General features: G+C 37.9%; 1 protein-coding gene across 3 annotated transcripts in view; it reads right to left on the bottom strand.

The window, feature by feature from the left end:
- The window catches only part of syk (spleen tyrosine kinase), a 51,342-nt gene that overhangs the window by 10,919 nt on the left and 22,118 nt on the right, over nucleotides 1-18,305 (bottom strand). For 2 of the 3 annotated variants that reach the window (XM_084339750.1, XM_084339751.1), the window contains exons 3-10: nucleotides 17,413-17,872; nucleotides 15,611-15,771; nucleotides 10,478-10,616; nucleotides 9,780-9,861; nucleotides 8,876-8,931; nucleotides 7,563-7,625; nucleotides 6,364-6,445; nucleotides 1,719-1,878 (exon numbers count right to left, since the gene is read on the bottom strand). In XM_084339750.1, the coding sequence (XP_084195876.1) occupies nucleotides 1,719-1,878; nucleotides 6,364-6,445; nucleotides 7,563-7,625; nucleotides 8,876-8,931; nucleotides 9,780-9,861; nucleotides 10,478-10,616; nucleotides 15,611-15,771; nucleotides 17,413-17,814 (1,145 nt within the window). In that variant the 5' untranslated portion in view covers nucleotides 17,815-17,872. The remainder of the gene's footprint in view (nucleotides 1-1,718; nucleotides 1,879-6,363; nucleotides 6,446-7,562; nucleotides 7,626-8,875; nucleotides 8,932-9,779; nucleotides 9,862-10,477; nucleotides 10,617-15,610; nucleotides 15,772-17,412; nucleotides 17,873-18,305) is intronic. The other variant, XM_084339752.1, reaches the window with a different exon arrangement.

The raw sequence follows: 18,305 nt of genomic DNA, 5'->3' as shown, positions 1-18,305 counted from the left end.
GGGGCATCGACACACAGCCTCTATATAACGCATTATCTACCACGAAACTAGTTCATTTCACCAATATTTTGTTACGATATGCTAGTGCTATTCCCCTCTGAGTCCGGGCTCGTCTGTTGTCAACATCCGGGGTCTGTAGGTTGACCTACTACCTCTGACCTGGAAGATGTCGTCTCTGAGCTGCGCGCGCACCCGCGACAGCCCGGCTTGTTTACCTGTAGCTGCTACTGCTAGTTTGACCCCGGATGTTGATAACGGACGGGCCCGGACTCAGAGGGGAATAGCACTAGCATATCGTAACAAAATATTGGTGAAATGAACTAGTTTCGTGGCAGATAATGCGTTATAGAGGCTGTGTGTTGATGCCCCGTTACTCGCATTATATGGATATATCGGCGCTACGCTGGATCTAATTTCGTCCGAACGACTTCAAATGACACCAAAGTTATCTGGGTGAGTAAATGACCATATAGTTTGCTAGAAATAAGGTCCAGGTTGTAAAAAACGGTAGTTATCCTTTAACTCTGGAAGATTTCCACTGGATTTGGTCAACTCTTACTGTACTGTTGAAGCATCTAACAGATGTCTCTCCTTTCAGATGACACCATTACCACAGTGTTAAAGGTGCCGCGACATGGCAGTAAAAGAGAGGGGGAACTTTGATTTTATCCAGCTGATTTTTCATTAGCTGCAGTGTGCACCAACAACCACCAGATGGAACATGTGAGCAATCCAGATTTCAGTGAACACGAGGACCCTGAGCTTCTCTCTCCTCCCTCTCGAACCAGACGCGCTGTTTTATTTCCTCATTGACTTACTCCATATCTATAGAGCCCCTCTAGGGTCACATGGTAGGAAAAAAAATGGGATGTGGAAATCCAGATTTGCAAACAGTGCTCTCAGATTCACAATCTGTGCCCTTTTCTCATTGATCAGCACGGCGATAGTGATATTGAGATTCTTATTTTATTGAACTTAGTTTACAGAAGAGCTGTTAAAGTTAAATATCAGCCGAAGCAGTCATATTAACATATTGTTACACTACATACATCCACGTCCTGTGGAGTCAACCAGCCGAAATACGGACAGCGCCATTCTGCCATTGCTGAGCATATTGTGGTCAAAAGGGGTATAAAGTAAAATGCTGTCATGAGGATTTTACTGTCATCATCAGGATTCAAGCACTTTGCTGCCACCTAGTGTCTACAGTTATCAAGTGCAGCCCCTCCCCTTTTACCGTTGCAACGTCACCGCGGTAACGGCGGCTAACACATTGTATGAAAAGAGAGACATTTGTATAAACAAAGACTGTGGATTTTGTCCACCATCACTTATGTAAAGGAATTTTCCTTCACAGTTAATGGCCTAAAACAAACAAGCCCTGTTTTTGTGGAAACCAAGGTTAAGGTAAGATAGTGAGACAGTTTTACAGTAAATTGTCTTTCATTAAAGAAGTCTATCAGTCCTTGGATACAATTGTTTCCCACTAAGCAGCACATCTCAGGTAAGACTGATTATTCTGTCTGTTTATAGAATGCATGTGTGTCAACCCAAAGATAGCGTCTAGCATATGGTTGATCTTTTATGTTAGGATCTTAGGAGATTGTACAAGTTTTATATTAACATATTGTTTTTTGTCATTTTGTCATTTTGTATTTTGTTAGTTGTTAGTTAATACTGTTGCAAGATGTAAGGTAGTGTGATGTGATTTAGCGTACTTTCTCATCTTGTAGATGCCCTTCATGACTGTACCAAAGTTCCCAGAGCCTAGTTCTCCATCCTCCAGGTACAGCTGTTCGCGATTCACTGTGGCGCTCCTCAGTTCATCTGGGTCTGCGTATGGACTCTCATATACCTCCGTGTCCATTGGCATTGCTTCTGATGGAGAAATTATTATTATTATTATTGTTACTGTTATGTTTGTAGGGTGTTGATGGCGCACCCTACAAAATTGTCAATCTACGAAGTTTGCATGGGCCGTCCGTTTTATAAAATTAAATGCACTACCATGTCTCTCAAAATGATTGTGAGGACCGGCGTTTTCGCTGCTACACCTGATTTGGTCTAAATTAAGCCTGATGCATCATTGAGATCAAATCAGGCATTGCAGAGATCACCTGTAGGGTTGTGCAGTGGTACAGGAGAGGCCTGGACCTGGGTAATTATTTCCTAAAAAAAAATATGCCTATATCTTTTTTTAATACATAAAAATAAAATAAAAACCGGTGCTATACAACTGTGTAATCAGGAGTTAAAATGTCTGGTCAGTCTTTTAAAGGTGCTATTTGTAAGAAAAGGAGATTTTTTAGCTTAATTCCCAAATCATCAAATAAAGACGCTCTGCAGTCACACTCTGCAGTCACATTCTGTTTAATTTGCAGAGGTGTTGAACTTCCTTTCAGATCTCTGTGATCACCACAGTACAGTGGTTGTGTATGGAGTCAGATCAAGGCCAACAGGTTTGTTAATTTGAAAAACAAATACAATACAATTTGACACTGAAAGTTCAAGATCTGATCTTGAATCATAAGAAAAACATTTTCAAAATAAAAATAAATGAAGGAAAAAGTCAATTTCGATTTGAAGCTATGGTCTATGATCTGAAACAGTTTGAAAAAAGCATTTCCCCCCACACACACACACACTGATTTGGCCCTGATGTGGCGTGGAGGGTGTGGAGGACGTGACATCAACAGAGGGGCGTGGGATTGTGAGTGACAGCATAATAAAGATGGCTCAGGGCCGTCCCCAATTATGTTGCCTTCAGGAATCGGGGTACTTTGAGAATGACTCAATATGACGCTTTCTATACATTGTATTCTCCTGATTAGCAGTAAATGAACTGATGCTCAGGACAAAGTTACATTTAACAAGCTGTTTTAGACCACTCGTGGCAGATTGTGAAGTTTAACAGCCATGCTTTAAAAAATGATGTTTCCCATTTGCACATAAGACTGTGAACACAGCGCAGTATTGAGATCAGCTAGGTCAGCCTGCGCAGAATTGATCAGCGGTGATTGCCGCTATAATAGGTCCATGATTGCCGCACAAATCATGATGGTTAGATTTGTGTCTGACTTTTGAGGATTCAGATGTGAAGCCTCGACAATATAAATATGTGACAGATCTATAATGAAAGCTATTGTCTTGTATTTTTTTTTTCCTTTGTGTGTGACTTTTAATGTATTCCTTTTATTAATGTCGTCTGAGAGGGACAGGTCTGCTCAAATGATTTATGAACAGCAGTAAAATGATATGATGCTGATTTATGTGAAAGTTTATGTATAATGGAGGTTGTTCCATGAACACATGAACAGAAATCACAGATCGCCTCTTTACTTTTAGACAGGCATGCAGCTAAGAAATGCTATTTTTAGAAGAGGTATTGTGGAAAATGTTTCTAAATATTGTAATGCTAGAATCATGGGGACATACAGAAAGATGTCTTTATGTAGGGAGTTTGTCAAAGGTTGTCAGCTAAGCATATGGTTAGAATTAACTAGCTTTATGCTGTTAGCTGCTGTTTATGAATGTTACGGTCCTTAATATACTTTAAATTATTGCAGTGGTTATAAGTATTGAGATTCTGTGTGAGCACCAGAGCTGCGAGGTCTCACGCATTGACCGTGAGACTCATGCAATTGAGCATCTTCACACCGTCATTCAAAAAATATTGTGAGCTGAATAATGACTGTCTTTCAACTGAAGCAGAAGGTCAAACATTGGGTAACCATCTCATTTTCATATGAATTATGTTATTTTTCTAGATTAATAAAATGCGTTCTTAAATAGTCACCACAATTTACAGACCATGGAAATTGATATCGATCTGGACAATAATTTCCTCTGTAACATTAATGATAATAGCTGCTACTACACTGAGGAACAGTATAATGAAACCATTAAGATAGTTAACAGATGATCAGTAATCCACAAAAGCCTGTATGCAAACTTCAACAACATCAAGGAATACTGAAGTCAATTTACACAAACGTTCCATGTAATTTCCATGTCTGAGAGTTGGCTCAACCCTGATAAAGAAAGAAATTTTGAATAAGACTGATAAGAATTCAGTTATATAAATAGAAAAAATAAGAGTGAAGGAGGAGTGGCTATGAATGTAGACAAAAATCTGAATTATATAGTGTTAGAATGCAATTGTGGTGGACAACTTATCAGAGTATAACAATTGAAATCTGCATAGAGAAAAACAAAAATATAATAATTAGTTAAGTATGTACAGGGCACCAGGGTCTAGTATTGAATCTTTCAGGGGCTGGATGGAGGGAATGTTTTAAAAAATAAGTCGGAAATTACTTTTCATTTGTTGGGAGTTCAATATTGATCTGTTGAATCCAAATAAACAAAAAATGACTGAAGAATTCATTAACACAATGTAGAGTATGAGCCAATTTCCAAAAAGGAACAGACCCAGTAGAGTAACCTCCCACTGTGCCACTTTGATAGATCACATATTCACTCATGACAAAGAAAGCCATACAATGAGCAGACTATTAATTAACGAAAACCAGAATACAGACAAATGCAGACAGTGGAATTAATGAACTCACTAAAGGACAATTTACTGGCACAAAATTGGGAAATATTATACAAGGAAAAGGATATTGACAGTGCATATGAAACATTCTTAAGAATATTCAGATCATTATATGATTTAAATTGTCCCATAAAACAATATTGCAGAAAACCTAAATATAGAAATCATCCATGGATCACCAGGGGATTACAAAACGCCTGCAAGAAGAAAAATACACTATACAAAGATTTCATAAGACAGAGAACTAAAAGGGCAGAAAATAAATACAAAAAATATAAGAATAAGTAAACTAATATTACAAGGAGATGTAGGTAGGACTGCTACAGTAACATATTAGATGATAATAAAAATAATGTTAAAGGCATATGGAATCTATTAAATAGTATTATTAGAAATGTTTCTAAACAAATAAGTTATCCATAGTATTTTATTGATAATGATAATGAAAATTATAATATGGACGATGTGATAAATAGCTTTAATACATTTTTTGTGAGTGTTAGATCCCAGATCTATGTTATAGATATGGTTAATAAATGTAAAAACAATTGCTTAGCTTACAGCTTTGACAAACTCCCCACTGTTGTGTCTTTTATGTGTAAAGCACTTTGTGCTGCACAGCCGTGTATGAAAAGTGCTATATAAATAAAGTTTGATTGATTGATTGACATAAAGACGTCTTTCTGTATGTCGCTATGTTTCAAAAATTACCCAGTATCACAATATTTCATATAATTTTCCAGTCCCTTTTCTAACAATAGCATTTCATACCTGTGTGCCTGCACCAGCAGGTTATCCTGGTGAGGAGGACGCCATTGTAATCCATGATACTGCGCTGCGTTCACAGTCTTATGTGCAAATGGGACCATCCATTTCTAAAGCATGGCTGTTACACTTCACAATCTGGCAAATTTTACTGTTCTATTGTTCTACTGTTATCTACTGATAATTGCCAAGAGTGGTCTAAAACAGCTTGTTAAATGTAACTTTGTCCTGAGCATCACTTAATTCACTGCTAATCAGGTGAATACAGTGTATAGAAAGCGTTGAGTCATATTTCTCAAAGTACCCACATTAGCTGAAGGCAACATAATCGGGGACGGCCCTGAGCGTTCTTTATTATGCTGTCACTCACAATCCCACGCCCCCCTCAGTTGATGCCACATCATATCAGGGCCAAAACTCTGAAACTTGAAAAAATAGGATCTGAAAGTGAAAAAAAAATCTGCGACCAAAAAAATTTGATTGAATATGAAAAAAAAAAAGATCTGCAAATGACAAAAATAAGACCTCAAATATGAAATTTTAAAATAAATAAGTTATTCAAATGAATATCAGAATTAAATCAAAATTACATTTAGATTGAAATGAACCTTCTCCTACACTTATTTTTTATTTGAAAATGTTTTCATTTTCTTTATAATTCAAGATCAAAACTTGATCTTTCGAATCAAATTTTATTTTATTCAATCAAAATTGTTTTCAAATTAACAAACCTTTTGGCCTTGATCTGGCTCCACAGTTGTGGTGCTCAAACTGAAATTTAAACAAATTAAACTACAAGGAGTAAGAAAGCCAATGTGTTCTAATTTTGGTAGACTGACTCTTTAAAGGAAGGTTGAATGGGGAAGAGAATATGTATCAGTACATTTGGACAAAAATCTATGTAATAGCAGAAACTAAAATGAGTGTGTATGGAAGCTTGTCCTGTGCGAGCAAGTTAGCAATAGCAACTGAACAACAGCATACGCACATTTCCGTTAAACACAGGGTGTACTTACAGGTTTATGTTTGAAAGAACTTACCTCTGATGCCTGCTTGATTATTGGGCACTCTGGTTTCATAAGGATTGAGAACATCCGTGGTGTTGTGTCGAGATCCGCGGCTCTATTATCAGTACATAAAAGAAGGCAATGTTTGAGGGAACATAAAGGTAGAAAACTCAGAATGCCTATTTCACTGGGCACACTGCTAAAATGTAATCTGCAATGAGTAAATTAATTCAGTACTCAGTACTTTTATGTAGCAGCGTGCCACTCTTTTTTTTGGAACCTGTATTACAGTGATAGACTTTCCCTCAGAATGTTTAGGTCCATTGAAGATAGATTCTTTCAAATATAAGAATTTGATGTGAAGTTCTTCTCATTAATTCATTCATCCAAAGGAGTACATTCCAACATTTTTTCAATTTCTCTCCTCTCTTCTTATCCCACTATTGTGCCAACCCCAACGTTTAGCTATAAACTTTCAAAACTGTCAAATCTGAATGAAGTAGCTTTCCAAACCACCAGTGATGTTTTAAGCTTAGGATATCATCAGTCATGTGAGAGTCTTCATTTGACCGTAGCTCTGGCACAATGTATTAAAGTAGTGCGCTTCACAGGAGTGAAACAAGCTTCAGAGCTTCTGTATCATCTGCCCATCTCTAGTTGTCTGTTTCCACTTTAAGTGGAACATACTGTAGAAGGGGAGAACTGGTGAAATTCACCTATTTTCTTGTGATTAGAATTTTCTGTTTGGAGCTAAAGAAAATCATGAGTCATCCAGACCTGCCATATTAGTCATGTATAGTCTGCCTGTGGCCACAGCAGGTACTAGAATTCCAACAAATTCCAAATCTTTATACGTAAATATAACTTGGGGAGAAGACTTTGGTATAGGACATGTTGAACCATCATGACATGATGAGGGAGCTGCAGAAAAGGACACAGTATTCGGGCTGTTGTTCAGAATGTAACTGCAGTGAGTAACATCTCTGGGGTGTTAGATTGTAATCACAAGTAGGGCAACTACTGTGGTGTCAAACAAATGTGAAACTATCAGCTCTGATCTGGGGTTTGTCGGGGAGAAAGAATATAAAGCAAATGACAAAGATCAAATGGAGCCTGTTAAAGAGTAGCAATCCACACTGAAGCAAAATCACACACAGGGAAGGGTTAAGGGCCAGTTGCCCAGTACTGTGACCAATGAGTTTATACAAAGCACAGGAGGAGTAGCAATGCACCTTTTTTCGGCCAGGTATGGGGACAGTTTTGAGTCTGGAGAGAATTCCACCCGCAGCATTTTGCTAGAAACCAAAATGTCAGAGAGGTTATCAGACGGTGAGCTGGTAATGAGAGAGTCATGCATGTGATCATTACAGTATAGACAGATTAAGGGGAGAGGCTCCAAACAAAGATTTGTCAACTTTATCTTTTAGAATATACAGTACACTGAGTCATCCTACTGACTCATTTAGCTCCAGACTACAGGAAGCACAGAGACACTGCATGAACTACAGTAAGTATCAAACTTTTCCATGTTCATTAACAGTATGCCTAATAGGTAGAAGATAAAAATAAGGTTTTGGAGGTTGCTCCCACAAATTGCTAAAAAAACAATATTTTTGCTGACCTCCCCCTAGTGGTATCTATCCATGTGGATAGAATATTCACCCAGGTTCTGAGATATTCATCTTTGAGATTTCTGCCTCCATCCCAAGTCTGTCATGAGAACTATTTCTTTGGTAGAAAGTATTTCCACTGAAAACTGCTTACAGTCCATTCTGTGTAGGTGATCCAGAGATCAGAGTTTGGAAAGACATGTTGATGCTGAGCTTTAAATATACATTCATATTCAATAATCATTTTTCAATGCTTTGAGCATCATAAAAGATTCTGTTTGCCTCCACTGCACTGTGCAGGGTCTGGCAGGTGTTTGGAAAAAAGATTATTTGTGTGTTTTAAAAGGATAAATTCGGCACTTAAATAACTTATTTGGTCATTTGAGTAACTTATTAATTATCTTTAAATTAGTGTTTAAATACATAATTAGTTCACAAAAATCAATCATCCCTGCTCTAATATGAATAATTCATGTTCTTGAATCACTAAATTGTATTCTTGCGCTACCAGCTAATGATCCTAAGTAATTAATGTGAATAAACATAAACCCAAAACTATCTGCATGAATAAATAACATGCAAGAAGGAGAACAGACATGTTTCAACCTTTCTATGAAATTCTTACTCATAATTATGTAATTATGTCAATATTGAAATCAGAAAACATAGAATATCCAGCTAAATGATTTAAAACCATCTCAGACACAAATTTGTGATTTACAAAAAATCCAAACAATAAAGATTCATACAAGCAGCATCCTCCTTCCTTTCATTAATCATATGGGACATAAAAGTAAGTTGATAACCTTACTTTCTGTTTTTTGGACATATGGCAAAGCAGCATGAGAATATGCAAATGACACCACTCACACACACACACACGCACGCACACACACACACACACACACACACACACACACACACACAGAACTTACAAGGGCAGAACTTATTCCAGGATGGTCACGTGGGAGTGCTGGCCGTCCTATCAGCCCTATGAGGACAGATAGATTCTTTACAGTCCTCTTCCAAGGAAATGTCCGTACAAAATGTCCGTACAGAAACTCACAAAATACGTTGATACATAAATATGTTATACACTGCAACATAGTTATGGGACCGACATCAGATAGAATATGAAAACAAATGTGGATCAGATTTGAGCATATTCTTAGACTTTCCATTATTAGATTGTAAAGAATATGCAGTGGATTTGAATGAAGTTTGAATAACTTTTTTTACATTTTTTAAACGCAGGTAAATCCACTAAAAAAGCTACAGGCTCCTTTCCTATTACCAGGAGACTAGTTCATTTCTTTCTTTTTTTTCTTGTGTGTCACTTTCATCATCACGACCACGCTGGAAAAACAGGGAACAGCAGAAAACAGCAGGTCAGACTACATCCAGATGACGTTAAAATTGTTTTAAAAAGGCTTAATCAATAACATGCTGAATTGGACACATTTGTTTTTCTGTAGCTGATGATTGAAGTAGCTAGGGTGACTTCAAATTCATCTTTGCCGTTAGTTGCACATGCGCAGTACCAATCAATCAGCTGGCAAGACCTGGGTAGTGACACGAAGGCCACTGATAATGTAATGGTGCTTACTATTTTTATATAAAACTAGCATGTCCACCTGGGTGTTGTGTTTTCATCACAGCTGAGCCAATAAACATCCATGACTACTGCAGAGTCATCTGATGCAGGAGTGAATGCCGATTGTGCCCATTCACATTTAACACAAAAGTCAGATGTTAGTGGCTGTTGGTGGGTTTTTTGTGCAGTGTGAAAAGGGTCTAAGATTAATCTCAGTCAATTAGATTAGTTTTGTTCAATTTTACCAATTTCTCCATCAGGTCTTGGACAGGGATCGGTTAACACTCGCAGCAGGCCGTCTGGTTTATATGAGTAGTGCTCCACCAGCTGTGATAAAGAGAGAAGTTCACATATGAGACGTCAAGATGGTGAGGACTGTATATGCATTAAAAATAACTGAAATGTATTTCACAGCATTCTCAGAAGCCGAAAGCTGCTGTAACTATAATTAAGGACGTCAAGTTCATGTGGCATGATATGTTTACTTTCTTTCTGAGAGTGAGATGTATATTAATATCATGTCTTTGTGTTAAGCACAGATCTGGAATCAGTACATGGTGAGCCTAGTTTAGCATAAAGACAGGAGGGGGAAACAGCTCACGCAGCCATTTCCAACGTTCAGAAATACAATTACTGCAGCCTCCAAAGCTCACTAATTGACATGTATATTAATTTATTTAAGAATGAGCTGGGGGAATTTGGACTCCTGAATTTAACCTCCTATTTCTACATTTCTGGTCACAGCCCTGTGCATAATGGATGTCCATTTAACGGTATCAACCATAAAATACATGATAATATTATTTCTGAGAGAATAGAAAAGGTTACAGTCACTGAGTAAAGGTTCAGACACCTGTGAAGAAACCATCAATATAATTTTGAGAGTCATAGTTGTAGACCAACATGAAAATATCCAGAAATATGACAATAATTGTGTTTTAACCTGCCACAGGGTGTCAAACTTCTTGCCATCTGGAATAGAGAGCTTGCCAATCCCGTCCCTGTCAATGCGATAATGCATGACTTGTCCTTCATGTAGTAGACACAGAGCATAGGATCCATTAAGATCTCTCTGTCGGATCCTGTACAGACAAGACGGAGAAATGAAGAGAAAAAAATAGGACAAAAGTCACAAAGTAGAAGGAGGATGATGAGGATCTTGGCACTGGAGAAGACAACTTCTACATTTAGTTTGCAAATAAGCCTTTTTATATTGTTAAGTTTGTATTGCTTTTTTTCTTTTATGTAAAACATGTATGTTGTTAATTTTAAGCTGTTGCTTGTTCCTTTATGTGAAACCTTTTGTGCTGCTGTCTTGGCCAGGACTCCCTTGTAAAAGAGGGATCTCAATGGGCGTATTCCTGGTAAAATAAAGGTTAGATAACAAAATAATGAAATGTCAGTATGGTGAATCTCTCCTTTATAGATGTGAATGATGTTCTGGAGGTGCAAAACATACCTTAGTAAAATGCAAACCCTGTTCACATGACCATATTTAGAAATGCAAACTATGAGTCAGATATCCTTTCTGTCTTCTCAATCCACAATCTACTACAAACAAGTACAAATGTAGCACTGAGAGGACACGTTGTATTTGCACTGAAACACAGCCTGCACATGTGCAGTACCAATCAATCAGCTGGCAAGATCTGAGTAGTGACACGAAGGCCACTGATAATGTAATGGTGCTTACTATTTTTATATAGAACTAGCGTGTCCACCTGGGTGTTGTGTTTCCATCACAGCTGAGCCAATAAACATCCACATGGTTTATATGAGTAGTGCAAATGTAACTGTGATGTCATGGTAAGTCAAGAAAATGTCAACACGTGTAGAAACTGAACTTCTTCAAAATGACGAAAAACATATTTTCTTACTTCACTGTAGTGGGATGTGATGTCATCCTGTTATTGAAATATCTGTCACTGAGATTTCCGACTCCATTACATAAGTGGTCAGTGGAATTGAGTTTGTGGTGCGCAGAGTGTTGCTGCTAATCTGGATAACATTCTACTGACCCGTCATCCAAACAACCGCAAATTGTGTGTTAGTAAAGAAAAGTCAGTAGGATGCAGGCAGGTTTTCTTCAAGGAAGTTATTAGAGAAAGTAAGTTCTCCCTCTGTTAGGTCTCTCCCCATGGAGTTTTTGCAACAACATCCCAAGCTGGATTTGCCAAAATAATTTGAAAATTACTTTTGTGAAGCCATTTATCACGGCTTGAAAATATCATGATTAATAATTAAGATCTTGAAATAAGATGTTTATTACCAGTTAATTGCACTGAACTGAAATGCGAGTGGCAATTCACAACATCTGAATTGTCCCATGGCTGGTAATTTATGTTACATGGCCATTTTAGCAATGATACATATCAACTTCTGAAACACTTTGAAAATAAAGGCATCAAAACTACTTGGTTAGACTGAGGAAAGACAGGAGATAGGATAATTACTCCCTAAAAAAAATCACCATTCTCTATTGGCCACACACAGGATTGAAACCCTGGTGTCCTGTGTGAAGGTCATGTCACTGACTCACCCATCCACTCCAACCTCCTCTCTACACTGACCTTTTGGCTTTTAATACGTTTCTCCATTGATCCTGTCATTATCACCCCCTGTTGGTGTTGTGCCTTCATACTTTTCACAGTTAGGCCAGGAAAACCATGACATTCACATGCTATCATCTCGGGGATTGCTGGGTCTTTTATAAGCGTGTGTATATGTATGTATGTGACTTTAAGATATTTCATGTGGGAAATGTAAGACATGACATGCAAAAACCAGCCCAGTCTTAAAGTGTGAAATGGACCCACCGATCCACAAGAGGATACCATGTCAGTGCTACGTTCTGCCTTGCCTCGGTGTGAAAAGTTCATAGGTGTATGAAGGTGCAGTATAGAACATAGTATAAAGAGTGAGAAAGTCTGTATAGGACTGTGAACCCACAAGTAAAAAATGAACATGCATATGTAAGTTAACCTACACAGTGTGGTTGATGCACGTCATGTACAAACTTAACACCATAAACGTATACAACATATTTAACTTATGTCACATACCATCATCTTTTCAAAACTTTACCTCATAGCTTTGGTGCCTAAACCTAACCCAACTGCAACTGCCAGCTGAAATGTTTTTCAGCAAGATCTATTTTGAAAGTCTAACCAGCTGTTGCATATTTATTTTTGATAACTTGACCGCAGAATGAGGATGTGGACTTTGCCTATGCAAAGCAAATCATGATACTCACATGGTGTACTGGTGGGTCTGTTACAGGCTTTGGTGTGATACTGGATTAGTAAAAACACAAATTACATGAAAAACATCCTCTGATTGGATCGCACAACAAGGAACTATCAGTAAAGACCAGGAGAAGTGAAATCTGCTTCTACATGAATAAAGGTTAGCATACAGATGTCACAGCTTTAAGTAATCATACACTTAAGCTGCGTTTCCAATTGAGGTACTTGGTATAGTACCCTCTGAACCCTGTGTAACCCCTTGTAACTGTACCTAAACGCCAGATCTGCTGTGCGTTTTTAGAGATATTTTCCAATATTTCTAAAAATTGCTAAAATTGTCTATCCACTCTTGGGAGCCAGAGCCTAACCTTGCAGGAGACTCTTGCATATTCTAACCATGGATACAGAGTGTTAGGAATATTTTCAGAAAAATTACTATAAAGATAAAACGTATCGCTGAGGCTGCGTTTCAGTGCAAATACAACGTCTCCTCTAAGTGCTTCGTGAGAAAAGGGACAGAACCGTCACATCTCGCTCTACTGTCATTCTTCCTCTTATTCGGCCACTTCAGGAAGCCCTTCGCAAACTGTCAGAGCGGAAGCCACAGTATGTGTGTGTGTTCCTTCAGCCGAAACCACTGCTTCTCAACTGAAGCGTCTGCTGCTATAAATATTCTACTCCTGCTTTGTTTAAACGCACAAAGCAAAAGAGTCAAGTATAGTCAATTTTATTGCTATAGCATCAAATCACAATACAATTTTTCTCATGAAGGCCTACACCGTACACATTTTGAACATTTAATATATTTAAATAAATATATTATAAAGCAATATTGTACTACTCTAGTTGTTTATTTGTTGACTCGCACAGTTACAAAGCAGATATACATGACAGCATTGAAGGAACACTATGTTGATCCTACAGAAGGCCTGAGGGCTGAAACATATTCTGAATAAAACAGAAATGCATGGGGAGCCAGAGCATGCAACACTCTCAAGCACTGATAGAGTTGTAACTCTAGGTGTACTGTCGCCATTTTCTTCACTTTAATGAGTCACTATAGTAAATTTGTATAATATAAATAATAAATGTTTGTGTTTGTGGGCCTGGACAGAATGTCACTGTCCTCATCAAAAACAAACCTGTACAAAGTACTTTTTCCAGTATATGTTTTTGAAATATATTTCTTATTGACACAGAATTTGAGACATTTCTTTTTTTTTTCTTTCTTTTTAAATGGCTGAACTAAAGCTGAAACATTCATGTGATAAAATAAAGTCTGTCAATATGAATTCACTACCAAGAAAGCTAAATATTTACTAAAAACAACTGTTTGGCTCTCTAATGTGTGGAGCCAGCTCTAACTCTACACTACACCAGTGTTAATTTGGTCAAATCGTGACCAGCTATATTTCAAAGAAAAAATACTGCTGGAAGCAGCAGTTTTGTGGGTTCAAGTCCTTTGGCACTGAGTAGCGACAAGTGGCTTTCAGTCATAAATTGCCACAGTGTTGGACTTGGCTAACTGGTGATTTAAACTTGGATCATCGTATCCACAGAAGTGACATACACTCATTCTCACAAGTTTAGACAAGGACATCCCATGTGCAAAACTGGGGCAACAAACTTTCAATCTTAAAATGTTTACAACAATAAAAATGTTGGTTCCAAAATTCTTGCTGGAGTGGTTGGGTGGGTAATTCACTTTCCCTTCAAAGACCAGGGTTTGCTTCCCATTTGTGACCAAGAGTCAAGCATGATTTGTTTTTAATTTATGTAACATACTGTAAGTAGGTTAACATACGAGAATGATGTCACTCAGTATCTGTAACCAGACTTTTGAGTGCACTGTCATCAGAGTAGGGTGTGCATGCAGGCTTGAGAGCTGCCTCGTACACAGCAAATAAAAAAGGCTCATGGGAAACAGAGATCTCTCTTCTGGATTGGGAGCAGCAAATGGTTGGCCATGTCCTGTGCACCCTGAGAAAATCCACTTCTGTCTAAATGAGCACAAACATTTGAGTGGTAGCTGATGATTTCATTTCACATAAAAATTATTATTATTAATTTATTTTTTGATAACCCAAATCCACATGTTTTCTTACAAGCCAGGATGGATGTTCTTCAGATGTTCAGTTGAGGTAACGGGTTGAGGCAAATGGTTTGCTGTTATTTGAATTACTGAAAGTTGTTGGGAAACTTATACTGCTTGGGAGTAATGGGAGTAGGGAGAATGGTGATCTGTATATTCTCTGACAATATTCTGGATAATGTGAGCTCTGGAGAAATTTCCAGGATGCAAAAAAATATTTAAATAATTGGTCAAATACACCACTATCTGGATTTGTTTAATCAACAAAATAATCTGTATTCATATCTGCACTCAAAATCGGACGACCCAGACGTTGGTAATTTAAGCCTGAAATTGATGAGCGTTGATCAGAAGTAGCAAAATGTATTATTCATGAGAACGCTATTTACAAAACAGCCTCAGTATTAAGCTTCAGATGAATGGTCTTAATCACAATAGTAATAGAACTATTTACGGAACAAGCTTTTTATAAACTTCAATAAATAAACTTTTGTCACTATGCCCAATGAAGACTTTCCTTCATCACACATGGATACTTACAAATTTTACTCTTATGATACTCATACTTGTACATTAGCTATCTATCATTATCTATGTACCAGATACTCATTTCAGCCAAGTACTCGCTTAGCCCTAAAATTTGGATATATTTTACAATTTATTTAACACCATTTAAAACAATAACAGCCAAAAGCTATTCAAAAACACTTGTAAAAACTTTAACTTAAATTTAACTTACAGAAATTTTCCACTTGTACGGGAGCCATTTTGAAGCCTGGACTCGGAGTCTTCTCTTGCTATTGCTCCATGGAACCAGGGCATTTTCTCATGTGCAGTGGTGGCAATGAGCTTCTCTAGCTGAGGCCTTTGGCTGATGATGGCCTGCTCTAGAGCTGCTCCCTATACACACACACACACACACACACACACACACACACACACACACACACACAGACACACACACACACACACACACACACACACACACACACACACACACACACACAGGAAGGAAGCAGTTAACACAGCTAAAACCATGATGACTTTTTTTCTTGTTTACTTTGCAATGGACTGATCAGAAATATCCTACCAGTGTGTGGTAGTTCTATATCATAATGGTACAGCTGTTTTGCAATCAAATTGAGTTATGAATTTATTAAGAGAAAAGAAAAGTATTTACTTTGATTAATATGATTAATATCTATACTTGTGTATTTGTGTATCCGTCACAGCTATATGTTATGTTATTGAAAGAAGTCACTTGTTCATGTTTACCTGCAAACCTAAATTAATCACATAAAAAGACCAGTAACACAATTGTTTGTATGCTTGTAACATATGAAAAATAAAGATCCTCTCACAAGTATTGAGGCATACATAATTCTCTGCAGAGGGGCTAACTGTATTTCTGTGTGTTAAGAATGTGTTTTACTTGTGTAGACATACTGTAAGAGTGATCAATTTATGTTGATAAAAGATCTGTGCATGGACAGCAGGGGATAAGAAAATGGGGAAAAACACACCTTTGCAAGCCACAAGCAGTTGTGTTAACTGTTGTTGGTTGTTACATGAATGCTAACATGAAGCAGGAAGAGTTCGGTCTAGTCTTGCATGGCCAGACCTATTTCCACAGTGCTGTGTCAGTCTCTCATTTTGGTATGTGAGGGAAATCCTGAGGTGTGTTTGTATTTCTATAAAACAAATCACCATTGTCTTGTGCTAAAAGTGCCCACAAAACAGTGGGGTAACTTGTTTTGCATGTGGGGAGACAAGTCCTGGCATTAAAATGGCTAAATTTGCACAAAAGAAAAGGTAAGAGCAACTAGGTTGTCTAGGTTCGCACCACTAGCGACCAGAGACATCTACTACAAAGCAGGATTTGTGGTTAGTGAGGCAACTTCAGGGTTACCTTAGGGCTTAGTGGCAATTCACTTCTTACCAGGGTACATTGCAATGGTAACTTATGCTGTACATCTAACCTGCTCTGGAGCAAGTTATTTTCTAGATAACAAAACAACACATAAAAGCACTGCCTTTTGATCAATCAATTCAGTTTTGGTCTGTTTACATATATTATTGAGTTTATAGTGATTTTGCTATTGTATATTACTGTTGCTGCTCTAGAAACAATATAGTAATATTTAAAACATTGCAGTGACAGATATCACAATTTAGGCAATAAAACTAGGAAAACCAATTAGTGTTCATTTAAGAGACCTGTCTCCCTTTCTCTTTTGTATATGACTATTGTTCTTAAATAAAGCAAAAAATAACCAAAGTTGGAATAACCAAAGTAATTACTGAGATCTGGGAGCACAGCAGCAACACTAAAAAGAAGTCAGATGGATCAAGAAACACATTACTAACATTTTAACCAAAATAGTACATTGTAAGCATCCACCATTCCTGCTTCAATGATGATCTACTGTGCTTATTGTGCTTCTAAACCTGTATTGCTTTTTAAATTCCTACTCTACCAACTTCATATTTTAGATATATAAATGACCTTCCTTGTACTTGGAGGATACAGTTGAAACTAACCTGCAGGTTCCAGGTCTGCTTTACATACTCTCGGATCAGTTTTTCCTTGAGGTCCTCAAACGGCCCCACCTTTGGCTGCATGTTCTTGGGCCTGTTACAGGGCTTCTTTAGCAGACACACAAGGCCATCCATTTCCTGTGAATGGTAATCAATCACATCCACAGGGATCCTGTGGCTCTTACCACCAGCAATAGCATATGTTTCATTGGGATCTTTTTCAATGGTGTAGTGGTAGCAGCGCCCTGAATATGACACAGACAGTGCAAAGCCCCCGAGATAGTTTCGGCTTTGCCGTAGCAGGTACAAGCCATTGCCCATGCCAGCCTGCCGCAGGTAGTCCTCGGCCTCCTCCCTGGTGATGTTGCCATAGAAAAATGGCAATGTATTCACATTGTCAGCCATGTTGTCTCCCTTAAGGAAATGTCCCCTCACAAAGTTCAGCCAACAGGATGCAATAGACCTAAGAGAAAAAATATAGAACCAAATAAGAATCAAGGTTAATAACTGAAAAAATAACTATTTTTTTGCTAGATCTTTAAAGTATCCAGCCAGTAAACCCCACCCTCTGCACTCAGGCCTCTCTCCTAAGCCCCCAAACCATGAACGCGCACTGTCTGACGACTGGCGAATACCGCTGATGGAGTCCAAAGTCCTCACGAGTGGTGGGAAGGAGAGTGTATCGATGCATCGTTGTCATCACAACATCTAACAACAAGTAGCTACCTCATGTCTCAATCACCTGTAAGTAAACACCTACTATTATCTTATTTAACGTAAACAACCAACATAGCCATTGCTTGTACTGATAGCTGTAAAGCTAGCTTTGTTAGCATTCAGACATTGTTTTGAAAGTGTATTTTAATGTTGTAACTTATTGCTGGTTAGCTAGCAGC

Source organism: Pagrus pagrus, assembly GCF_965226575.1.
Source record: "Pagrus pagrus genome assembly, chromosome: 19".
Classification (NCBI taxonomy): Eukaryota; Metazoa; Chordata; class Actinopteri; order Spariformes; family Sparidae; genus Pagrus; species Pagrus pagrus.
Note: the sequence above shows the minus strand (reverse complement) of the source record. Positions and strands in the feature narration are given on the sequence as shown.